General features: G+C 46.2%; 1 protein-coding gene across 1 annotated transcript; it reads right to left on the minus strand.

The window, feature by feature from the left end:
* Positions 1 to 1134: 1134 nt before the first annotated feature.
* Positions 1135 to 14516, minus strand: ZNF641 (zinc finger protein 641). The gene is made up of 6 exons (XM_023211258.2): positions 14365 to 14516; positions 11480 to 11688; positions 10814 to 10905; positions 8905 to 9034; positions 8154 to 8267; positions 1135 to 7294 (listed from the first exon to the last, which is right to left on the minus strand). The coding sequence occupies exons 2-6, from the start codon at positions 11661 to 11663 to the stop codon at positions 6540 to 6542; spliced, it is 1275 nt and encodes a 424-aa protein (XP_023067026.1). The 5' UTR covers positions 11664 to 11688; positions 14365 to 14516; the 3' UTR covers positions 1135 to 6539.
* Between the last annotated feature and the right edge of the window lie 2886 nt (positions 14517 to 17402).

Raw genomic sequence — 17402 nt, forward strand, 5'->3', positions numbered from 1 at the left:
AGTGGCTGAGGGGAAGTAAGAGTGAACACAAGAAAAGGAAACTTATGAGGCCCGGGGCAACAAAACAATCTGGCTGGGGTAAGGAAAGCTGCAAGGCATCTGAGGATCATTCATCCCCTAAGCAACAGGCTTGAGGCTTTTTTGTTTGTTTGTTTTTTGTTTTGAGGCGGAGTCTCGCTCCGTCGCCCAGACTGGAGTGCAGTGGCCGGATCTCGGCTCACTGCAAGCTCCGCTTCCGGGGTTCACGCCATTCTCCTGCCTCAGCCTCCCGAGTAGCTGGGACTACAGGAGCCCGCCACCTCGCCCGGCTAGTTTTTTGTATTTCTTAGTAGAGACGGGGTTTCACCGTGTTATTCACCGTGTTAGCCAGGATGGTCTCCATCTCCTGACCTTGTGATCCGCCCGCCTCGGCCTCCCAAAGTGCTGGGATTACAGGCTTGAGCCACCGCGCCCGGCCGCTTGAGGCTTTTTAAGGCAACTCCTGTAGAGGAAGAGCCACACCTTTGAGTTGCACTCACCACATGCCCTTCCTGTCCAAGAGGGGAGGCTTTGTCACTGAGTTAATGTACAGTGGCTTCTGGCCCTACCTCCACACCTGCTTTCCATGTTTTCTCCCACAACCATTTCCTACCCTATCCTCTCAATCCCAGGAATATCCAATTACTGCGAACACGCCTAAGGGGCCAAGTCGCACTCACTACCGCCACCACTTGGTGGCTCCAGACTCGAGCTCAGCACTCTCAGATCTTCAAGAGCAAGGTCAGCCCTTGCAGGGCCTTGAAACTGAGGGCCTCCTTAAACTCATGTGCTGGGCAATCTCCCTAGTCCTGGCCCTGCTCAGTAGTCTGCTGCTGAAGTGCTTCCTGGGAGCAGACCACCAGCCCAATCCTCCAGCCTCTCCAGGTTGGATGGAGTGTCTGGCTGACTCAAGAGCATATGGGGGCCAGGATGCCAGAGGGAGGTGGCGAGGCCCAACCTGTTGTGTCTGGAGGCTTATGTTTCAGGCAGTGAGATGAGGTGGTTCTCAGAAGATTCTGCGACTTATGTTCCCCCGTTCTGTGGTAGTCTTTTTGTCAGGAGCAAAGAGCAGGAATGGAGGGAAAAGTGAAGGAGAAGACCTAGAGAAGAAATAAGTGACACAGCCAACACTTTTATTAAACTGACAGGGACCATAAGTCCCCTGTTGGGTAACCCAAGGAAGTTCGCAGTTCATCAGAAGGAACCAATTCAGATAATAGCTAGAAATCTGATAGGCACGGAGCAGTTGGGCTGCATGGCAAGTCGGCATTCATCCCCAAAGTTTCCTGGAAGAAGATGCCCAGGTGCCTGGTGGCAAGAGACAAGGCAGGAAAGTGGGGAAGGGCTTGACTGAAGAACACACTGAGAGCAGGAGCAAGGGTCGCATTTGATTTCCCAGGCCTGAAATTCCCAGTGCCTGGCACGTAATAAGGACACAAAAAATTGCTTGTAGAATTAAGAGTTTGATTCTCAGGAGTCACAGGAGACTGGAAGGAAGTAAATTAAAAATGGTGAAAAGAGGAAAACAACTTTGGAAGTTATCTGAAAGGAAGAAGAACGTCTAGGAAATGGAGGAATCAGATTTGGCAGTACTAGGCAGGGGGTGGAGTGGTGGTGGTGTCCTGTGGGGGTGTGTATGAGAAACGGGCAGAGTGGTGAGGAGGCTGATGAATTGCTATAGCCAAACCAAGAATTTGGAGGATGAGAGTGGGAAGTATGAATTGACCCCTGCTTAGTAGGCTTAAAGCTGATAGAAAAGACATTGGACAGTAGGCAGAGGAATAGGTAGTAAGTGGGCTCATGATGGAATAGAATTGGCCAGAAATTTGAAGAGATAAACTAGAATGGAAGAAGGATGGGGACTGGAGGGAACAAATGCCCTTGGAAAGGCATGTTATTGCTCAGTCAGAACAAGGCAAAACTCAAACAAACAAACAAAAAATCTGAAAAAGAGTAAGAACAAAGAGTAGAGAAAGAATGCTACCTGTTGGGAAAATGGAGGTGGTGGCAGGAAAGAGGGAGAGAGCATAAGGCCTGGAGTTGAAGAAAGTCTCAGCCTAGGGGTCTAATCTTTTGACCGTGGACAAGCCCTGTGGGCAGAATTGTATCTGTCCTCATAGGTGCGCCTGGGAGAGGAACTGGAGGAGGTAGCAGGGTCAGAGACTGCAAGGCAGGTTCCTCCCCACAGCCTGAATCTGTCAGAATCTTCTAAGCAACAGAATGCATTTTGGGTACCATGGCTTCATTGGTTACAACCTCTACCTAGTAAGCAGAGTCTGGATTTAAATCGTGCTTGTCAAATCTTACTAGAAAAACCTAGTTCCCTCTTGTGCCCTGGTTACTCTGATGTTCCTGCTCCCTTGCCCATAGGGTATGCCAAATCATGGTTAGAAATCCCTTCCATGGCCCCTCGTTGGTCTTTAATCCAATTTTTATGTTGGAAAGCATGGGTCCTTAAGGGCTTGGCATAGCAGGCCTTACTCTACCTTTGTGCTAGATGCCCACTCCACCTGCCTTTTATTAGAAGAGCCAGTGAAAAGGACAAAGCAAAGGGGAAACATTTCCTTGGATGTCAGTTTTTCAGTTTTACATGGGATTTTCTATCTTTGAGTTGTTTGTTCCTTTCTGTCCTTTCAGATTTCTGGACCCAAGTATCCTCAGTGCCCATATTGGAAGCCCCAGCCCCAGTCAATCATAGGGGCTTGGTAGTTGCCCCACCACAGTTTCTGATATTGGTGACTAGCCCCAGTTCTTTTACTGAGTTAAGAGTGGAAGAAGACCTTGCAACTAAGGGGAATGGAACTGAGATCTAGCCTAGTGAGGCTGCAGAGAATAAACCTGACAACAGGAGTGTGAAGATCCATTTGAAAACAGTGAGGTACCACTGCTTGAAATATGAATCTCCTAGCCAGTGGTTCTCAAACTTTAGCTTATATCACACATCCTGGAGGGCATATTAAAAGACTGAATGTTGAGCTCCTTCCTAAGTTTCTGATTCAGTAGTTCTCCTGGGGCAGGGGCTAAGAATTTGCATTTCAAACAAGTTTCCAGGTGATATTTATGCTGCTGGCCCAAAGACTAAATTTGAGAGCCACAGTTTGGTGTGGCACACAAGGGAACAGAGGAAAATTTTGCTAGCTGAGGCTAAGTCTCTAAATAAATGGATTTCACTTTTCTGTTATTGCCCAGCCCCACCCACTCCCATTCAGTGCATTCATCCTAATACAGAGATGGAAAGAACTGGCCTTCTGGCCCCTCTCTAGGTCTGAGTCAGGACCTGCCCTTTATGGAAACAGGAAACAGTAGTTTGATTGCAGGAATGTTGGAAAGGGAGGAATTTTGTCCCAAATTATCACCTCTTTAGTTCTCTAAAGCCATAACATTACTTTGACAAAGCAAAAGTTTTTCCTTCTACAGTGAGAACTAAGGCTTAAAGTGTAAATAGCCTTGTGAAAAGCTAACACTTTGGGATACATTCTCCCCTGCAAGGAATTCTTTGAAAGATACTATGTTGGAGTGGAAAGGGGAGGATACTCAGAATAGGGTGGAGGCATCACAGATGGAAAAATGTGACAAGTTCCTGAAGATGGATGTCCCTGTTTTACATTTTGCCCAAAGAGAACATAGAGACTCTTTTTAAAGGGGACAGGGTGGAACATGAACATTTGAGGCTTATTCCCTGTGGGAAAAATCATTCAAATCTATTCACTCATCTCATGGCTGTTGTTTGTTTTATTTTTCGTCCAAGGGAGGTGGTGTTGGACCGAGGTAGAGAAGACAGCGGTACACCAGAAATAACCCAAAGGATTGCCCCTTCTGTAGAAGGTCCTTAGACTCCATGATGCCTTTCAGCTGGGTGCTATACTTGCACCTAACTCTGGGGGCTTCACTTTCTATCCCTACAATTACTCAAACAGATAAAAGGCTGGACGTTAACATGTAGTTATTAAGAGGCGTGATCTAATAGTAAGGAATACCACTTCCCACAAGTCCTTCACACAAGATTTGTGAGGAGCTGGATTTGTCAGCATGTCAGATCTTTTTGAAACCCAGAGAGTAAAATGTAATCAATACCCTTGTCATAATTAAAGACCAGACTATATCCTTATACATTGATGCCTCTGGTACCTTAATCCTTAAAATATTTAGTGACCCTTGCCTCTTGACACAAATATATAATGATTATTTTAGATCAGGGTAACTTCCTTTCTTTGAAGGCAGTTTAGGGATTCCACAGATGGGCTTTGAACCTGCTAAATGTGTATGGAAAATTGAGTGAATTACAAATGTCTTTTTCTCAAAAGTGCGTTTCTGGTTTCTGTCAGGTTTCTGTCAGGTACAACAGGTCTATACCCAAGACATGTTCTGAACCATTGTTTATGCAGAGCTTTTAGTCTTAAAGAGGGAGAGTAAAAGAAGTGGCAGAGTCCAGATTTATCACTGAACCCAATGCTTTCTTACTCCCTGGGGCATCTCCTAATACTGATCCTAAAATGCTCCTGATTCTGAGAACCTAGGGCAAGACGTGCCTTACAAAGGCCAGCCATTTTGCCTTATTCATAGGATCATAAACAAGAGAAGTGCATTTCAGGAAGAAGGAAGGCTGCTCAGAGTAGCAGGAGGCAGGAGCCAAGCTGCTCAAGTCACATAAACTCTAAGAAGCCCAGTCAGCAAAATAAGTCTATCTTCAATTCTAATTGAGTCCAGGACTCTGAGGGGCTGTGATTCACCCAGTTTTTCCTGCAAAAGGCACAGTCACTAAATTGTTGCAACTCACTTCCTCTTGCCTCTCTGGTTCACTCCACCAATTGTGGTTGTGAAACACATCTTAGGGAAGAAACAATATCTAAGCATTAAAAAGAAAATATCCCACTTTGCTCCTCTTCCTCCCTAACCCGAAACGGCTCTTGCATACAAGACAATTTTTAAGTTATAAGATTGATATTAACACAATCATGGATAAAGAGAAAAAATGACCAACTAACGATGCTAGAATACTTATGCAAGCCCTAGAGTTAAGGGTCTCAGCGTGGACATCTTTCCAGAAATGGAAGGAAAACCAACCAGAAAGCTCATTACCCTGCATCAGCTGAAAAGCTAAGCCACAGCCATTTCCCCTAAAGTTCTGTTTCTGGGAGAATGAGATCTTCAAGAATAACTTGCCCCTTGATGAGGCAAAGTCAAACAAGAGTGATGGCAACAACTTGCAAACATGGTAATTCCTGCTCTAATTTTCCAGCACTTCAAACAAAATCCCCACTCAATACAAAGTTTCTGTGCCTCTTGCCTGAAATCAACAAGAAACAGCTCACCTCCCCAGACTTTTCTCTGCCCAGTTAAAAGCAATCTGCAGCCCAGAGATTCAGACCTAGACACACACATTCACAACTGTCTTGATCTCAGCAATAACTGGGAAAGCTTTGTACTCAACTCCAACTTAACCTGTCATTTAACCCTTTCCACTAGTGCTCCCTAATCAGACTGCTTCCTGTCTTGAAACAGAAACCCATATAATCCCCACTACCCTCATCCCCAGAACACAGCCCCTAGAAAACCTAGCTTGTACAATTTGCACATAGCATGCTCTCTTCAAAGACCCTGCACACAAATACACAAGACACATAAAGACAGTCGAGAGAGGGGTCTGCTCAAGGGGATAAATTTTTTTTTTTTTTTTTTTTTTCTGTGTGGACCTGGGTTATTTGGGGGTATTAGGTCATCTCTTAGCCTTGTAGTATGATTTCTCAGCTGGATATATGTATGTGCAGGATGAAGGGAGGAGGAATAAGGGGTAAAAAGGTTATTGTTTTTCAGCAGGTGAGCGTGAGAGGTGTAGATGTATATATACTGCTGACTGGGGTAAGGCAGGCAGACCCACACAGAAACAATGCCTGGCCCCGCTGGCTTTCATATGGATAAAAGGAGGGGCTCTGGATGCCTGATCACTAAGTCTCATTTCCTCATTACTCTCTAACCCAGTGTTCACCAGAGTGTTTCATAGTCACCAGTTCTGTGGGATGCAAATAGGATACTGAGGTCAAATACATTTAGGAAACACTGCATTAATAGAATCTTCAGTTTGGTCTACTGCAGAAATTTTCAGAGCCTTTACTATGCTAAAATGGCCTTTCTCTATATAGAGAGAGAAAATATAATAGTAACAGTATGCAAAAGTGATACTCAAAATATTTAACAATTGGTATAGCATAGACTCCAACAAATCAGAATGGATTTCAGCCATAAACTGCCGGTACCACTCTCTTGAGAATGGCTCAGGCTGAATATCAGCCCATGTAGGATGCATTGCTTCCCAAAAGTTTTGCCCAAAGAACTCTATTTTTATGTGCTATCTCACAGAACTGGTGAGAAATGCTCTGGCCATTGCTGGGACCTCATCTTTCTAGGGATGGGGTTAGGGCTTATGATTCTGGCCCCTGGGGTTCAGAAGAACAGCAGCCCTGGCAGTGACTCCTAGTAGCACCGGCTGATAGACTTGACCATAGCTGTAGTGGAAACAGGTTTCAAAAGACAGATGTTCCTTTGTCCCAGCTGTTCCGGGGACTTTGTCCCTGGTGGGTCAGCAGATGCCTGTCCAGGTGATGTTTTCGGCCAAAGCTCTTCTCACAGCGAGGGCACTGGAAGGGCTTCTCCCCAGTGTGGGTCAGCCAGTGTCTCACAAGGTGGTGCCTTCGGCCAAAGCTCTTCCCACATTCAGTGCACACGTGACACTTTGGCACTGGTGGGGCACGCTGCCGTTTCCTTGTGCCAGGGCTCTCTCCAACCTCTTGGCCCTTGCAGGATTTGCCTTCTGTATGCACTCTCTGGTGGCTGGCCAGATGGGAGTTGCATCGGAAATTCTTACCACACTCAGAGCACCTGCTGGGCTTGTCATGTAGGTGAGTTTTCTGGTGCCTGATGAGGTGATGTCTTCGCCCAAAGCTCTTCTCACACTTGAGGCAGCTGTAGGGCCTCTCCCCAGTGTGTGTTTGTTGATGCCTGGCAAGGTGGGAGCCCCACACAAACTGTTTCCCACATTGGGGGCATGTGTGGGGTCTTAACAGGGAATCCATCTCTGTGCTACACAGCAGGTTTGAGAAGCTGTCTTCCTGAAGAAAAGGGGGCCCCAGGAGCATTCCTCTGGAGCTCCTGTGCATGGAATCCCAGCTCTCATCATGCTCCGGGTTCCAGAGAACAGTATCTTCAGACACACTGGATAACATTCTGGGAGGTTCTGCTTCTAGTTCAGGAGTATCCCCCTCATGTTCACTTCCATCTCCTGTGGAGAAGGGGAAATACCAACCCCAAGAGAAGAGTCACAACATTTCCTAAGTCACAAATGAGGTTGTCTGATACCTGCCAGGGCCCAGACTTGACCCCAGAAGGGCTGAGAGAACATAGTCTAATGTCATACAAGATAGTGCAACAGATATAGAGGTTAAAAGCCTAGGCTTAAGAGGCAGATTACCCAAGATGGAATCTCAGCTTTCCCATTTAACTTCTCTAAACCTTCATTTCTTCTGTAAAATGGGAAGAAATACCTCTCTCTCAGGTGGTTATAAGATAGATAGTACAGAATCTGCGCATAGTTTAAGTACTTAGTAAATGGTATATGTTATTGTTATTATTTATTACCATTATTTATTTACTACTATATATTACTATTAATCAGCATCTTTCTATCTAAGCATAGATGGAGAGAGTTACAGAATGTGCTGCAATTGTCACTGGCTGAATGACAACTGTCAGCAATCCTCAAGGCATTCCTGAAATGGGTGGGAGGTTGACAACAATATCAACAATAACAACAACATTTATCGAGTGCTTATTACGTGCTTGGCACTGTTCTGTTCTAATATTCTACTATACTCGTACATTTAATTTTCACAATAATTTACAGATGAAGAAACCAAAGGGAGTTTTATTACTTTTCAAAGATCCCACAAGTACAGTCCAGAATTCCAATCCACAAAGTGCCTACTACACCATGCTGTTACGCTCCCTTGCTTTTGAAGAAAAAGATCTCTAAACCTTTCATCTCTGGAACTCTCTGAGGCAGAGTAGGGATGAGACGAACATGGAGTGATGATGCCCTGAACTGTGAAGGAAATGGCTGAAAGCCTATTCTAGGTTCTTACCTGTATATGTGACCCTCAGAATGTCCCTCTCCTCTAAGTCCTGGGGGTCAGGGACCCATTGTTCTTCTCCTCCTTCTAGTTGAGAAAGCATGTCCAGTTTGGGAATTGGAAATCCTGCTCGTGGGGAAGGAGAACAGAGCTGTCAATTAGTTCAACAGCAATTCTGTATTTCTGAAGCAATCAAACAAAAAACTGTTTCCTATTGTTTAGAACTCTAGACAAAAGAAGGTCAAGAAAAAAACATCTCCCCACCCCAACCTCTTCCCCCACCCATCTCTGTTAAGTCCCTCTTCTCTGCCTAGAAAATCACTCTCCTTCCCAATGAACCTGTTTTCTTCCACTCAGATTTTCCAGCCCAACTGGCCTTTCTGGGCATAACTTCACTTTAGTCCTCCTACAACAGTCCTACCCCCTGCATCCCTGTCTTCCTCTATATGGTTCCCAAGTTTACAAGGACCCAGTTCCAGTTCTCTCTGCTTTGTGAGAACCTCCTAATTCCCAGCCAAGAAAAATCTCAAGTTCTTTACTCCACAATTCAACATCAATTGCTTTTTTATTTTTATTTTTTAATGATGCTTTATTCTCTTTCATTCTCTTGGGATTGGTCCTAGTGTTTTTTCTCTGGCAGAAGCATAGACAGATTCCCTGCCACAGAAGGAGTTCTAGACAGACACTATCCAGTAGCCCTGAAGCAGATGGCTCTGTCCTCCCAGAGTATAATCTTCTAGTGGCTGGAGAAGGTCATGCTTACTCAGAGAGACTACTATCCCACAGTTTTCTTGCATGACATATTCTCCATAAAAGTCTGTCTGAGAGGGGTCCAGGCTCCGCCACTCCTCCTGAGAGAAGCACAGTGACACATCCTTGATGGTTACCAGGCCCTGAAACAAAATGTAGCATCTTCTGTCAGCAGCTGTTTTTCAAGGAAAGTGTAATTCAGTATGAAAGGCTAATTTAGTAGAGGAGAGAGGGTGAGAAATGATCTGAGAAAAGAGCTGCCCAGAAGTCCCTGGGTAGGGCACACAGTTTTGGTAAAGGGGAAATGAGGAGAGGAGTGAAGGTAGATGGTCAAGGAGTGAGTGAGTGTAATGTTACTGGAGGAATTTCCCAAGTGGGGCCACGAGAAGCTGGAGGCACCACAAACTCATCACCCCCTCTGTTGACAGGTGCCTACTCAGTCACTTCTCCCTGGCCTTACTCTTTTGAAGAAGAAATTGTGTAACATTTCCTCCTTCTTCCACTGGACCTTGCCTTTTCTATCAGCACAAAATGCTACAGATAAAACATTCTTTCTTGCCTCCCTTGCCACAGCATATCTTTATTTATTTATTTATTTACAGACGGAGTCTCACTCTGTCACTGGAGTGCAGTAGCGCAATCTCGGCTCACTGCAACCTCCACCTCCCAGGTTCAAGCCATTCTCCTGCCTCAGCCTCCTGAGTAGCTGGAATTACAGGCGCCCACCACTACACCCAGCTATTTTTTTGTATTGTTAGTAGAGACGGGATTTCACCATGTTGCCAGGCTGGTCTCGAACTCCTGACCTCATGATTCGCCCGCCTCAGCCTCCCAAGGTGCTGGGATTACAGGCGTGAGCTACCGTGCCTGGCCATATCTTTATATTTTTAGGCAGCACAGTATGGTGGTTAGGAGCTCAGAATCTGGAGCCAAGTGACTCAGCTTTGCCACTTTCTCACAGCATGACCCTACACAAGTGCCTTAATCTCTTCCTGCCCCATTTTCTCATCTGTAAAATTGGATAACTTGAGTTGTTCTCAGAATTAAATGAGTTAATATACATAAAGCACCCAGAAAATGGCAAACATGATAAGCACTCTGGGGGTGTACTCCTATTAGTACTAACACTACTGTTATTAGCTTTCCACAGCTCTCCTATTGCCTTCTGAATCTAAACCTATTTTCCTCCCAGGTTCTGCCCCTCTTTATATCCTTCTTCCTCTTCTTTTCCGTAAATGTTCCATCATCCACCCAATCCTTCCACTTTAGGTTCTTCTAAGCTTTCTTCAGGTCCTCTTTTCCTAATCTTTCCAGATTTATTTCCTAAGGGAGGTAATTATTCTTAAAATCCTCCTGTGGATAACAAACACAGCCATCCATTAAAAACCCTAACCTTGGCTAGACACAGTGGCTCATACCTGTGATCCCAGCACTTTGGGAGGCTGAGGTGGGCAGATCACCTGAGGTCAGCAGTTCAAGACCAGCCTAGCCAACGTGGCAAAACCCTGTCTCTACTAAAAACACAAAAATTAGCAGGGTGTGGTGGCATGGGCCAGTAGTCCCAGCTGCATGGGAGGCTGAAGCAGGAGAATTGCTTGAACCCAGGAGGTAGAGGTTGCAGTGAGCCAAGATCGTACCACTGCACTCCAGCCTGGGCGACACAGTGAGATTCTGTCTCAAAAACAAAAAACAAAGCAAGCAAAACCCCAAAAAACCCTAACCTCAAGAATTCCCTTTCTTGTGGCTCCATTTAATTTTCCAAGGGTCTTATGACCCCTTGGAAAGGGATAGATTCTATTCAGTTATAAGATGAACATACCATTGATGATCATGTGAGCCAACTCATCAATGGGCTGATGCGAAAGCAATACAAAGGCAGCAGTGATGGGACCACAGGAGAGGCCAAGGGAAGCAGAGCTCACCTGTGATCCAGCTGCAAGAAGTGCAGCTGCCATCTCCCAGTCTCCAGTGTTCCCCTCCTGGGGAATTGCAGGAACCCAGGGAGCAGACTGAGCTGATGAGGAGAGAGAAGAAACATTAGAGAATAACTATCTACCCTTTCTCAATAGGGCCTGGGCCCCATTTTAGAGAGGCTTAAGGGCCACAGCTTTTGTATCTATGCCCGCTGGTAAAACTCAAAGGCGTAAATGTAGATGAGAAGGCCATCACTCAAAATGTTCTGAAAGGGTATCAGATGGCTTTTAGTTAGACTAGCTATAGTTTGAATTTACAGTACTTGAATGTAATTTTCATCTAGTAAAGTGCATCTTACTGAATGAGTTATCCAACAGTAATCAGGTTGCTGTCATTTCCTTCATCTCCCTCATTCAGTATCACTAATTACGCATTTGTATGTGGAAGGAGTAATTATGAAGAAACAAGAGAAGCCCAGTTGCATGGTTTCCTGAATTCAGAAGCCTATTCTGTACCTGTGACCAGGTCTCAGAAAGAATAGGCTGGTCCTGGTATAGTTTATGCTATTTAGTCCATGGCAATTTGGAGATTTTTAGCCCTACTTTAGCCCTACCTTTGGAACAAATATTAGGAGACTACGCACTGTGCTTCCCACACACTCTGCGGGCTCTCACCCTTCTCCTGAAGGGACTGTGGCTCCTCTTCAAGGTCACAGCACAGGTGCTCCAGAGGCCCTGGTACTGTTCTCCATGGCCCCTCTTCCTTGCTTCCCCTTTCCACCTGGGGCTCTGCTCCATCCAGCTGTACATTGATTGATTCCCATCCTGTCCCCAGAGCTGCTGTCTGTTCTGAAAGCATTTTTGCTGCAGACCCAAATTGTGACCTGGAACAAATTCATATCAGCAATGCCCATGAAAATGGGAAAGGAGTGATATTCCTAAGGGAGTTGTGAAGAACAGGCCCAGGGATAATAGATGAAACTAGATAGGAGAAGCTTGCTGCAAGATGAACTTTAAAAGCTTGATGTGTTCCGATCAACTGAGCCTGCACCAAGCTTCCTGGAGGAACTAAGAAATTGGCAGGTGCTATGTAGCAAAGCCACTAACTGGTATTTTGTGGACCTCATGATGGAAACAGAATATACCTGAAGATTAGAAGAAGTTCATTTTTTAAAAAAGAACTGTCCCAGAAATTCAAAGGCTATCCATTTAATTTCAAGCACATGAAGTACAGGAAAGTAAGCAATTTGGAAACATACAGAAAGAAATGCACATAGACCTGCACTCAACAAGATGGATGTAACCACACAGAAGATTTTCTGCCACAAATCACAGTCTCACCAGTTTAGAATGAAATGATTACTATAGGTAGAAGTCCCAACCAAGGGGTGTATTTGTATCATGAGCACACACCTCTTTCATGAGGCTGAGCCAAAAGGTACCTCACTTGGGACAAGCCTCAACAAAAAGGCACTTGGTCTACCATCCAATGAGAACTGGTAGTAAATACGGTAGAAAAACTAATAACTTGGAAAGCAGGTGTAAGACTCCAAAGTAATCCTAACAGGTAAGAGAAATTGTTGGTCAGTGAGGAGCTGAAGTTTAATCAGGAAAAGTAAAAAGGAACAGAAAGAGTGTGAACCAGAGCTGGAAAAGGGGGAAGAAGTACTGCTAACATGACCCAGATGAACAAACCTGTTTGTCAGGCACCAGTCAGATCTCGTTAGAAAAATATATTCAGTTTGAAAGAAGCATATGGAGAAGCCAGGGTGTGTTCATCAGAAGACATGAAAGTCAAGAAAGGGATGGGAAATACAGCCACTGGGAAAGCTAAAAATGTCAGATGTAGCTTTCTCTGTCTGGAGAAGGCTGATGAATGATGCTAACTAATGAATAAAAACAGAGGTCCCTTCTATCTCTATATAGGTCAAACAGAAAAAATGGGTCTTGATTGCAAGAAAAGAGATTTAGGTTATTATTATTTTTTAATTATTAATAATCCTGCAGTGTACAAAACCAGATAGTGGGCTCTTCTTTTTCTTTGGACATCTTAAGAGCAGGATGGGGGGGTCACACTTCTGTTGTGATAGGGCTTTATGGCAGAGAAATAATCTGAGATCTGAGAATCTCTTTCTGCTTGGCAACATATTTTGGGTATTCTTATTCAATAACCAAACACTCAAGAGTCCGTGAAAGACTTCCAAGAGCAGTCAGAAACTTGGTAACTATCCTGGCTTACTTACATCCTTTTAATAACATTTGGAAGAACCTTGAAGGCCAGGATAGCTAATGACAGATGTCAAGTCATCTATTTTCTTGCCTATTTGTCTTTGACAAAAGAGGTAGGTGGGAACCCTAAGCCAATGCACAGGAAAAACAAATTCCCCTTTCATCTCAAAAGTCCAAAGATGGCTCAGGGCCTCACGGGAGCACCCTGGACGTTTCCTTTTCAGATACTTTTCATGAGAAAGGAAAATTTTTGCTAAAGCAATGAAGGGAAACTTCCATTTTAGCTCTCTTCTCTGAATTCCAGCTCTGTATCCACTTTTAATACACAGGGCACTAATTCCCCCTCTTCGTCCGTCCCATCTTTCTGGTTCTCTAGCTCCTGTGCAAATCCTCCCTGAAGGTTTTACCTCTAGCTACATATCTGGACACTTGTCTCAAACCCTTTCTCCATCTCCCCCTGGTAGCAGAGTCACTTAATGGAAAGCCTCTTTCTGCAGAGCCCACTGGGCCAGCTGTTAGCCTTTCTATACCACTGATAGAAATCCGTGGAAGTGCTAGCAACAATCTCAGCAAAGGATGGGATGGGTACCTGTCCTCAGCCTGCATTTCCTAAGATGTTCAAGCAGAGCCAGCACCTGGGCGGTTAAGGTGGTAGCCCTAACCTCCTTTCTCCTGGTTCCAGGATGATCCCATGCCCACTGGAGTCTGAGTTCTAGGGCTTTCATTTCCCCCTTTTCTTCACACATATGGGTAGCAAGGGACCTTCAAAAGGAAGTTTTTGCAGCCAGTGCTGATGAACAGAAAAGGGGCCATGTTATAAAAATGAGTAGCCCAAGGGCACACGGACGAGTTGTGCTCCGTCCATCAAGAGAACCCTGGCCCCTGCCACGGGTGGGGCATGGGCGGGACGGGAGCCTGCTCAGGGGTAAGGTTGCTTCTTCCCTCTTTCTTGTCACAGTGCCCCTGGAAAGGGTCAGATTTCAGAGAATCCGAGCAAGGCAGAAGTGGAGCAGGGGAAGTGAGGTCAGAAAACAGGTTTCCCATTAGCTGGGGCATGAGCAAGTGAAGAGAAAGGGAGCCACGGGGTAACCCGTGCGCGAGTGACAGCGGCGGAAGCCCGCAGGGCCTGACAGCTGCGATGGGCACGGGGAGACAGGGCGAGGGGCGGGCACAGAATGTCAGCGGGGCAGACCCTCGGGAAAGGCAGCAACCCGGAAGCCGCGCCGATCCTCCTCCCCGCCCCCATGGGTGACCGAGCCCCCACCCGCCGCCCCGGGAAGCCATGAGTCCCTCCCTCCAGCCGCAGCTCCCTCCAGCCCGGCTCCACTCACCCCCGGTCGGCTTGGCCCGCGGCCCGGTGCCTCCCTCCCGGGCGCCGCCTGCCCCTCCCCTCCGCCCTCCGCTTGCGTCTGGGAGCCAGCGGCCGGCGGAGCCAGAGACAGGCGGAGACGGCGGCCCGGCGGGCGCGGGCGGGGCGGGCACAGGAAATCCCCGCCCGCTTCCGGGGCTCGGCGGCGGCGGAGGCGCGAGGAGTGGGAGGAGGAGGCGTGGGAGGAGGAGGCGTGGGAGGAGGAGGCGTGGGAGGGAGAGGCGTGGGAGGGAGAGGCGTGGGAGGGGGGCGGGGCTGCGGCTGAGGCGCCCCCGAACTCGCCCAACCCGGGACCTCCGCGCCCGCTGCCTTGGGGAGGATACGGCCCGAGGCGCTTGGAGGGCGGCGGGCACCGGGATCGCAGCCTGCCGTGGCCACTTGCCCGCACTCTTGCCAGACTGACCATTTTCCGCTCTGGCTACGGGGCCTCCCACGGAGTTGTGTCCTCAGGGGTTCATCAGTTACCTGGAATTGCATAACGGCCCGATACAGGCCAGACCGAGGCCGAGAGTGGTTTCTCCAGACAAGAGTCTGGAATTCCTCATGGAGCTTACTCTCCACTTTTCACAATAGGATAAAGGGCTTGAGAGACACTGAAGAGGAGTCACTCATTCTGCCTAAGGGGAAGTCAGGTTGCTATATGAAGTAGGCCTTGCGGCTGCTGTCCAATTTACCGGAGCGGTAGCCGCAGGTGACACTTGAGCTCTCCAAATGTGACTGGTCTGAACAGAGATGTATTCGAAGATTTAATTTAAAAACTGATATTTTGGGTATATTGGGTTAAATATATTAAAATTAATTTCACTTGGTTTTAACTTTTTATTTGTGGCTACAAATAGTTTTAGAATTACAAATATGGCTTGCATTATATTTCTGTTGGATAGTGCTACCTTGGAGCATTAAGATGGATTTGACTGGAAAAGATGAGAAGGGCCTACAAACAGTGAGTAAACCCATTACTGTTAGAATCTGTTTATAACCTACAAGTCACATTCACATTCCTTATTTCATCATTACAACAATTTTGAAAAATTTTATTTAGTAGACTTAAAAAATAAGTGACTCGGCCGGGCGCGGTGGCTCAAGCCTGTAATCCCAGCACTTTGGGAGGCCGAGACGGATGGATCACTAGGTCAGGAGATCGAGAGCATCCTGGCTAACACGGTGAAACCCCGCCTCTACTAAAAAATACAAAAAACTAGCCGGGCGAGGTGGCGGGCGCCTGTAGTCCCAGCTACTCGGGAGGCTGAGGCAGGAGAATGGCGGGAACCCGGGAGGCAGAGCTTGCAGTGAGCTGAGATTGCGCCACCGCACTCCAGCCTGGGCGACAGAGCGAGACTCCGTCTCAAAAAAATAATAATAATAATAAGTGACTCACTTAAGGTCATATGTGACAACCATTCATTTAATACATACTTATTTTCTACATGCGCCAGACACTGTAACTAAATGCGGGAAATTAAAGAAAGGATTCACAGTCTGGGGAACCACACGTCAACAAATATTTGCAATAAAACATAGTAGATGCTAAAACAGAGGAATGTACGCTGCACTTGGAGCAAAGAGAAGTGACATGTATGCGACGGAGGTCAGAGAAGGCCTCCCTCTGACAGAAACGTGAGGCAGAGAAGAGTTGGGAGGGCTCTGTAGTGAAAAAGAGGAAAATGCAGTAGACACGCAGTTGGGAAGGGTATAGAGCATATTCTAGGAGCAGATCATGGGGGCGTGTGGGGAGTAGTAGAGCCAGAATTTTTATCCCAGGTCTGAAACTAAGACCAGGAGTTCTTTTCACTTATGCTACCACTGGTGATAAATATAAGGTCTGTTAATTGGGGTAGGCTAGCAAAACCAGTATCTCGGACCTTGACTCCATAAAGACTTATGTTCATACAAGTCACAGTGTGGTAACAAGTTGGTTGGGGCCAGAGGGTGGGGTCTGTACTTCTTGCATTCGTTGAAGGACCAGGCTTCTTGCATTTGGTGGTTCTACCATGCCCTGAGGCCTTGGTAATGTAGCCAAATCTGTGGCCCTCAGATGAGGGAGGCTAGCTGTGGTTAACTTGTCAGAGATATTAGGGGCCAGTCCTGGAAGTGCTGTGTATCATTTTCACCCCAATGCCTTAGCTGGAATTTATGCGCATGGTTACATGGCCCCACCCAGCAGCGTGGCTGGGAAGTAAAGTATGTGTGCCTCCTAGAAAAGGGAATGAGGGCTGGTGGACACAGAATTGCCTCTGTCACACAGAGTTAAATTGAACATAACCAAGTACCTAAACCTGACTTTACCTGAGAAGAATGTTTAGAAAGAACTGATAGATATTATAATAGCTCAAACTCTCCTCGACTGTTTTGGGAAACAAATCAGTGTGAGATTGTTTCCTTAAAAAACAAACAAACAAACAAAAAAAACAAAAAACAAAAAAAAGGCCAGGCGCAGTGGCTCACGCCTGTAATCCCAGCACTTTGGGAGGTCGTGGCGAGCGGATCGCGAGGTCAGGAGTTCAAAACCAGCCTGGCCAACATAGTGAAACCCCATCTCTACTAAAAATACAAAAATTAGCTGGGCATGGTGGTGCATGCCTGTAGTCCCAGCTACTCGGGAGGCTGAGGCAGGAGAATCGCTTGAACCCAGGAGGTGGAAGTTGCAGTGAGCTGAAATCGTGCCACTGTACTCCAGCTTGGGCAGCAGAGTGAGACTTTGTCTCAAAAAAAAAAAGAGGCTAAATGTATACCATTTCTTTATATCAGATCTTTTCTTTTTAAAAATAACTTATAATTTTAAATTTGTGTAGTTACATAATAGGTGAATGTCTTTATGGGGTACACGAGATATTTTGATGCAGGTATGCGATGCATGATAATCACATAATGGAAATCAGGTATCCATCCTCTCAAGCGTTTATCCTTTGTGTTACAAACAATCCAATTATACTCTTTTAGTTACTTTAAAATGTGCAGTTATTATTGACTGTAGTCACCCTGTTGTTCTATTAAATACTA

This window comes from Piliocolobus tephrosceles, chromosome 10, assembly GCF_002776525.5.
Source record: "Piliocolobus tephrosceles isolate RC106 chromosome 10, ASM277652v3, whole genome shotgun sequence".
NCBI lineage: Eukaryota > Metazoa > Chordata > Mammalia > Primates > Cercopithecidae > Piliocolobus > Piliocolobus tephrosceles.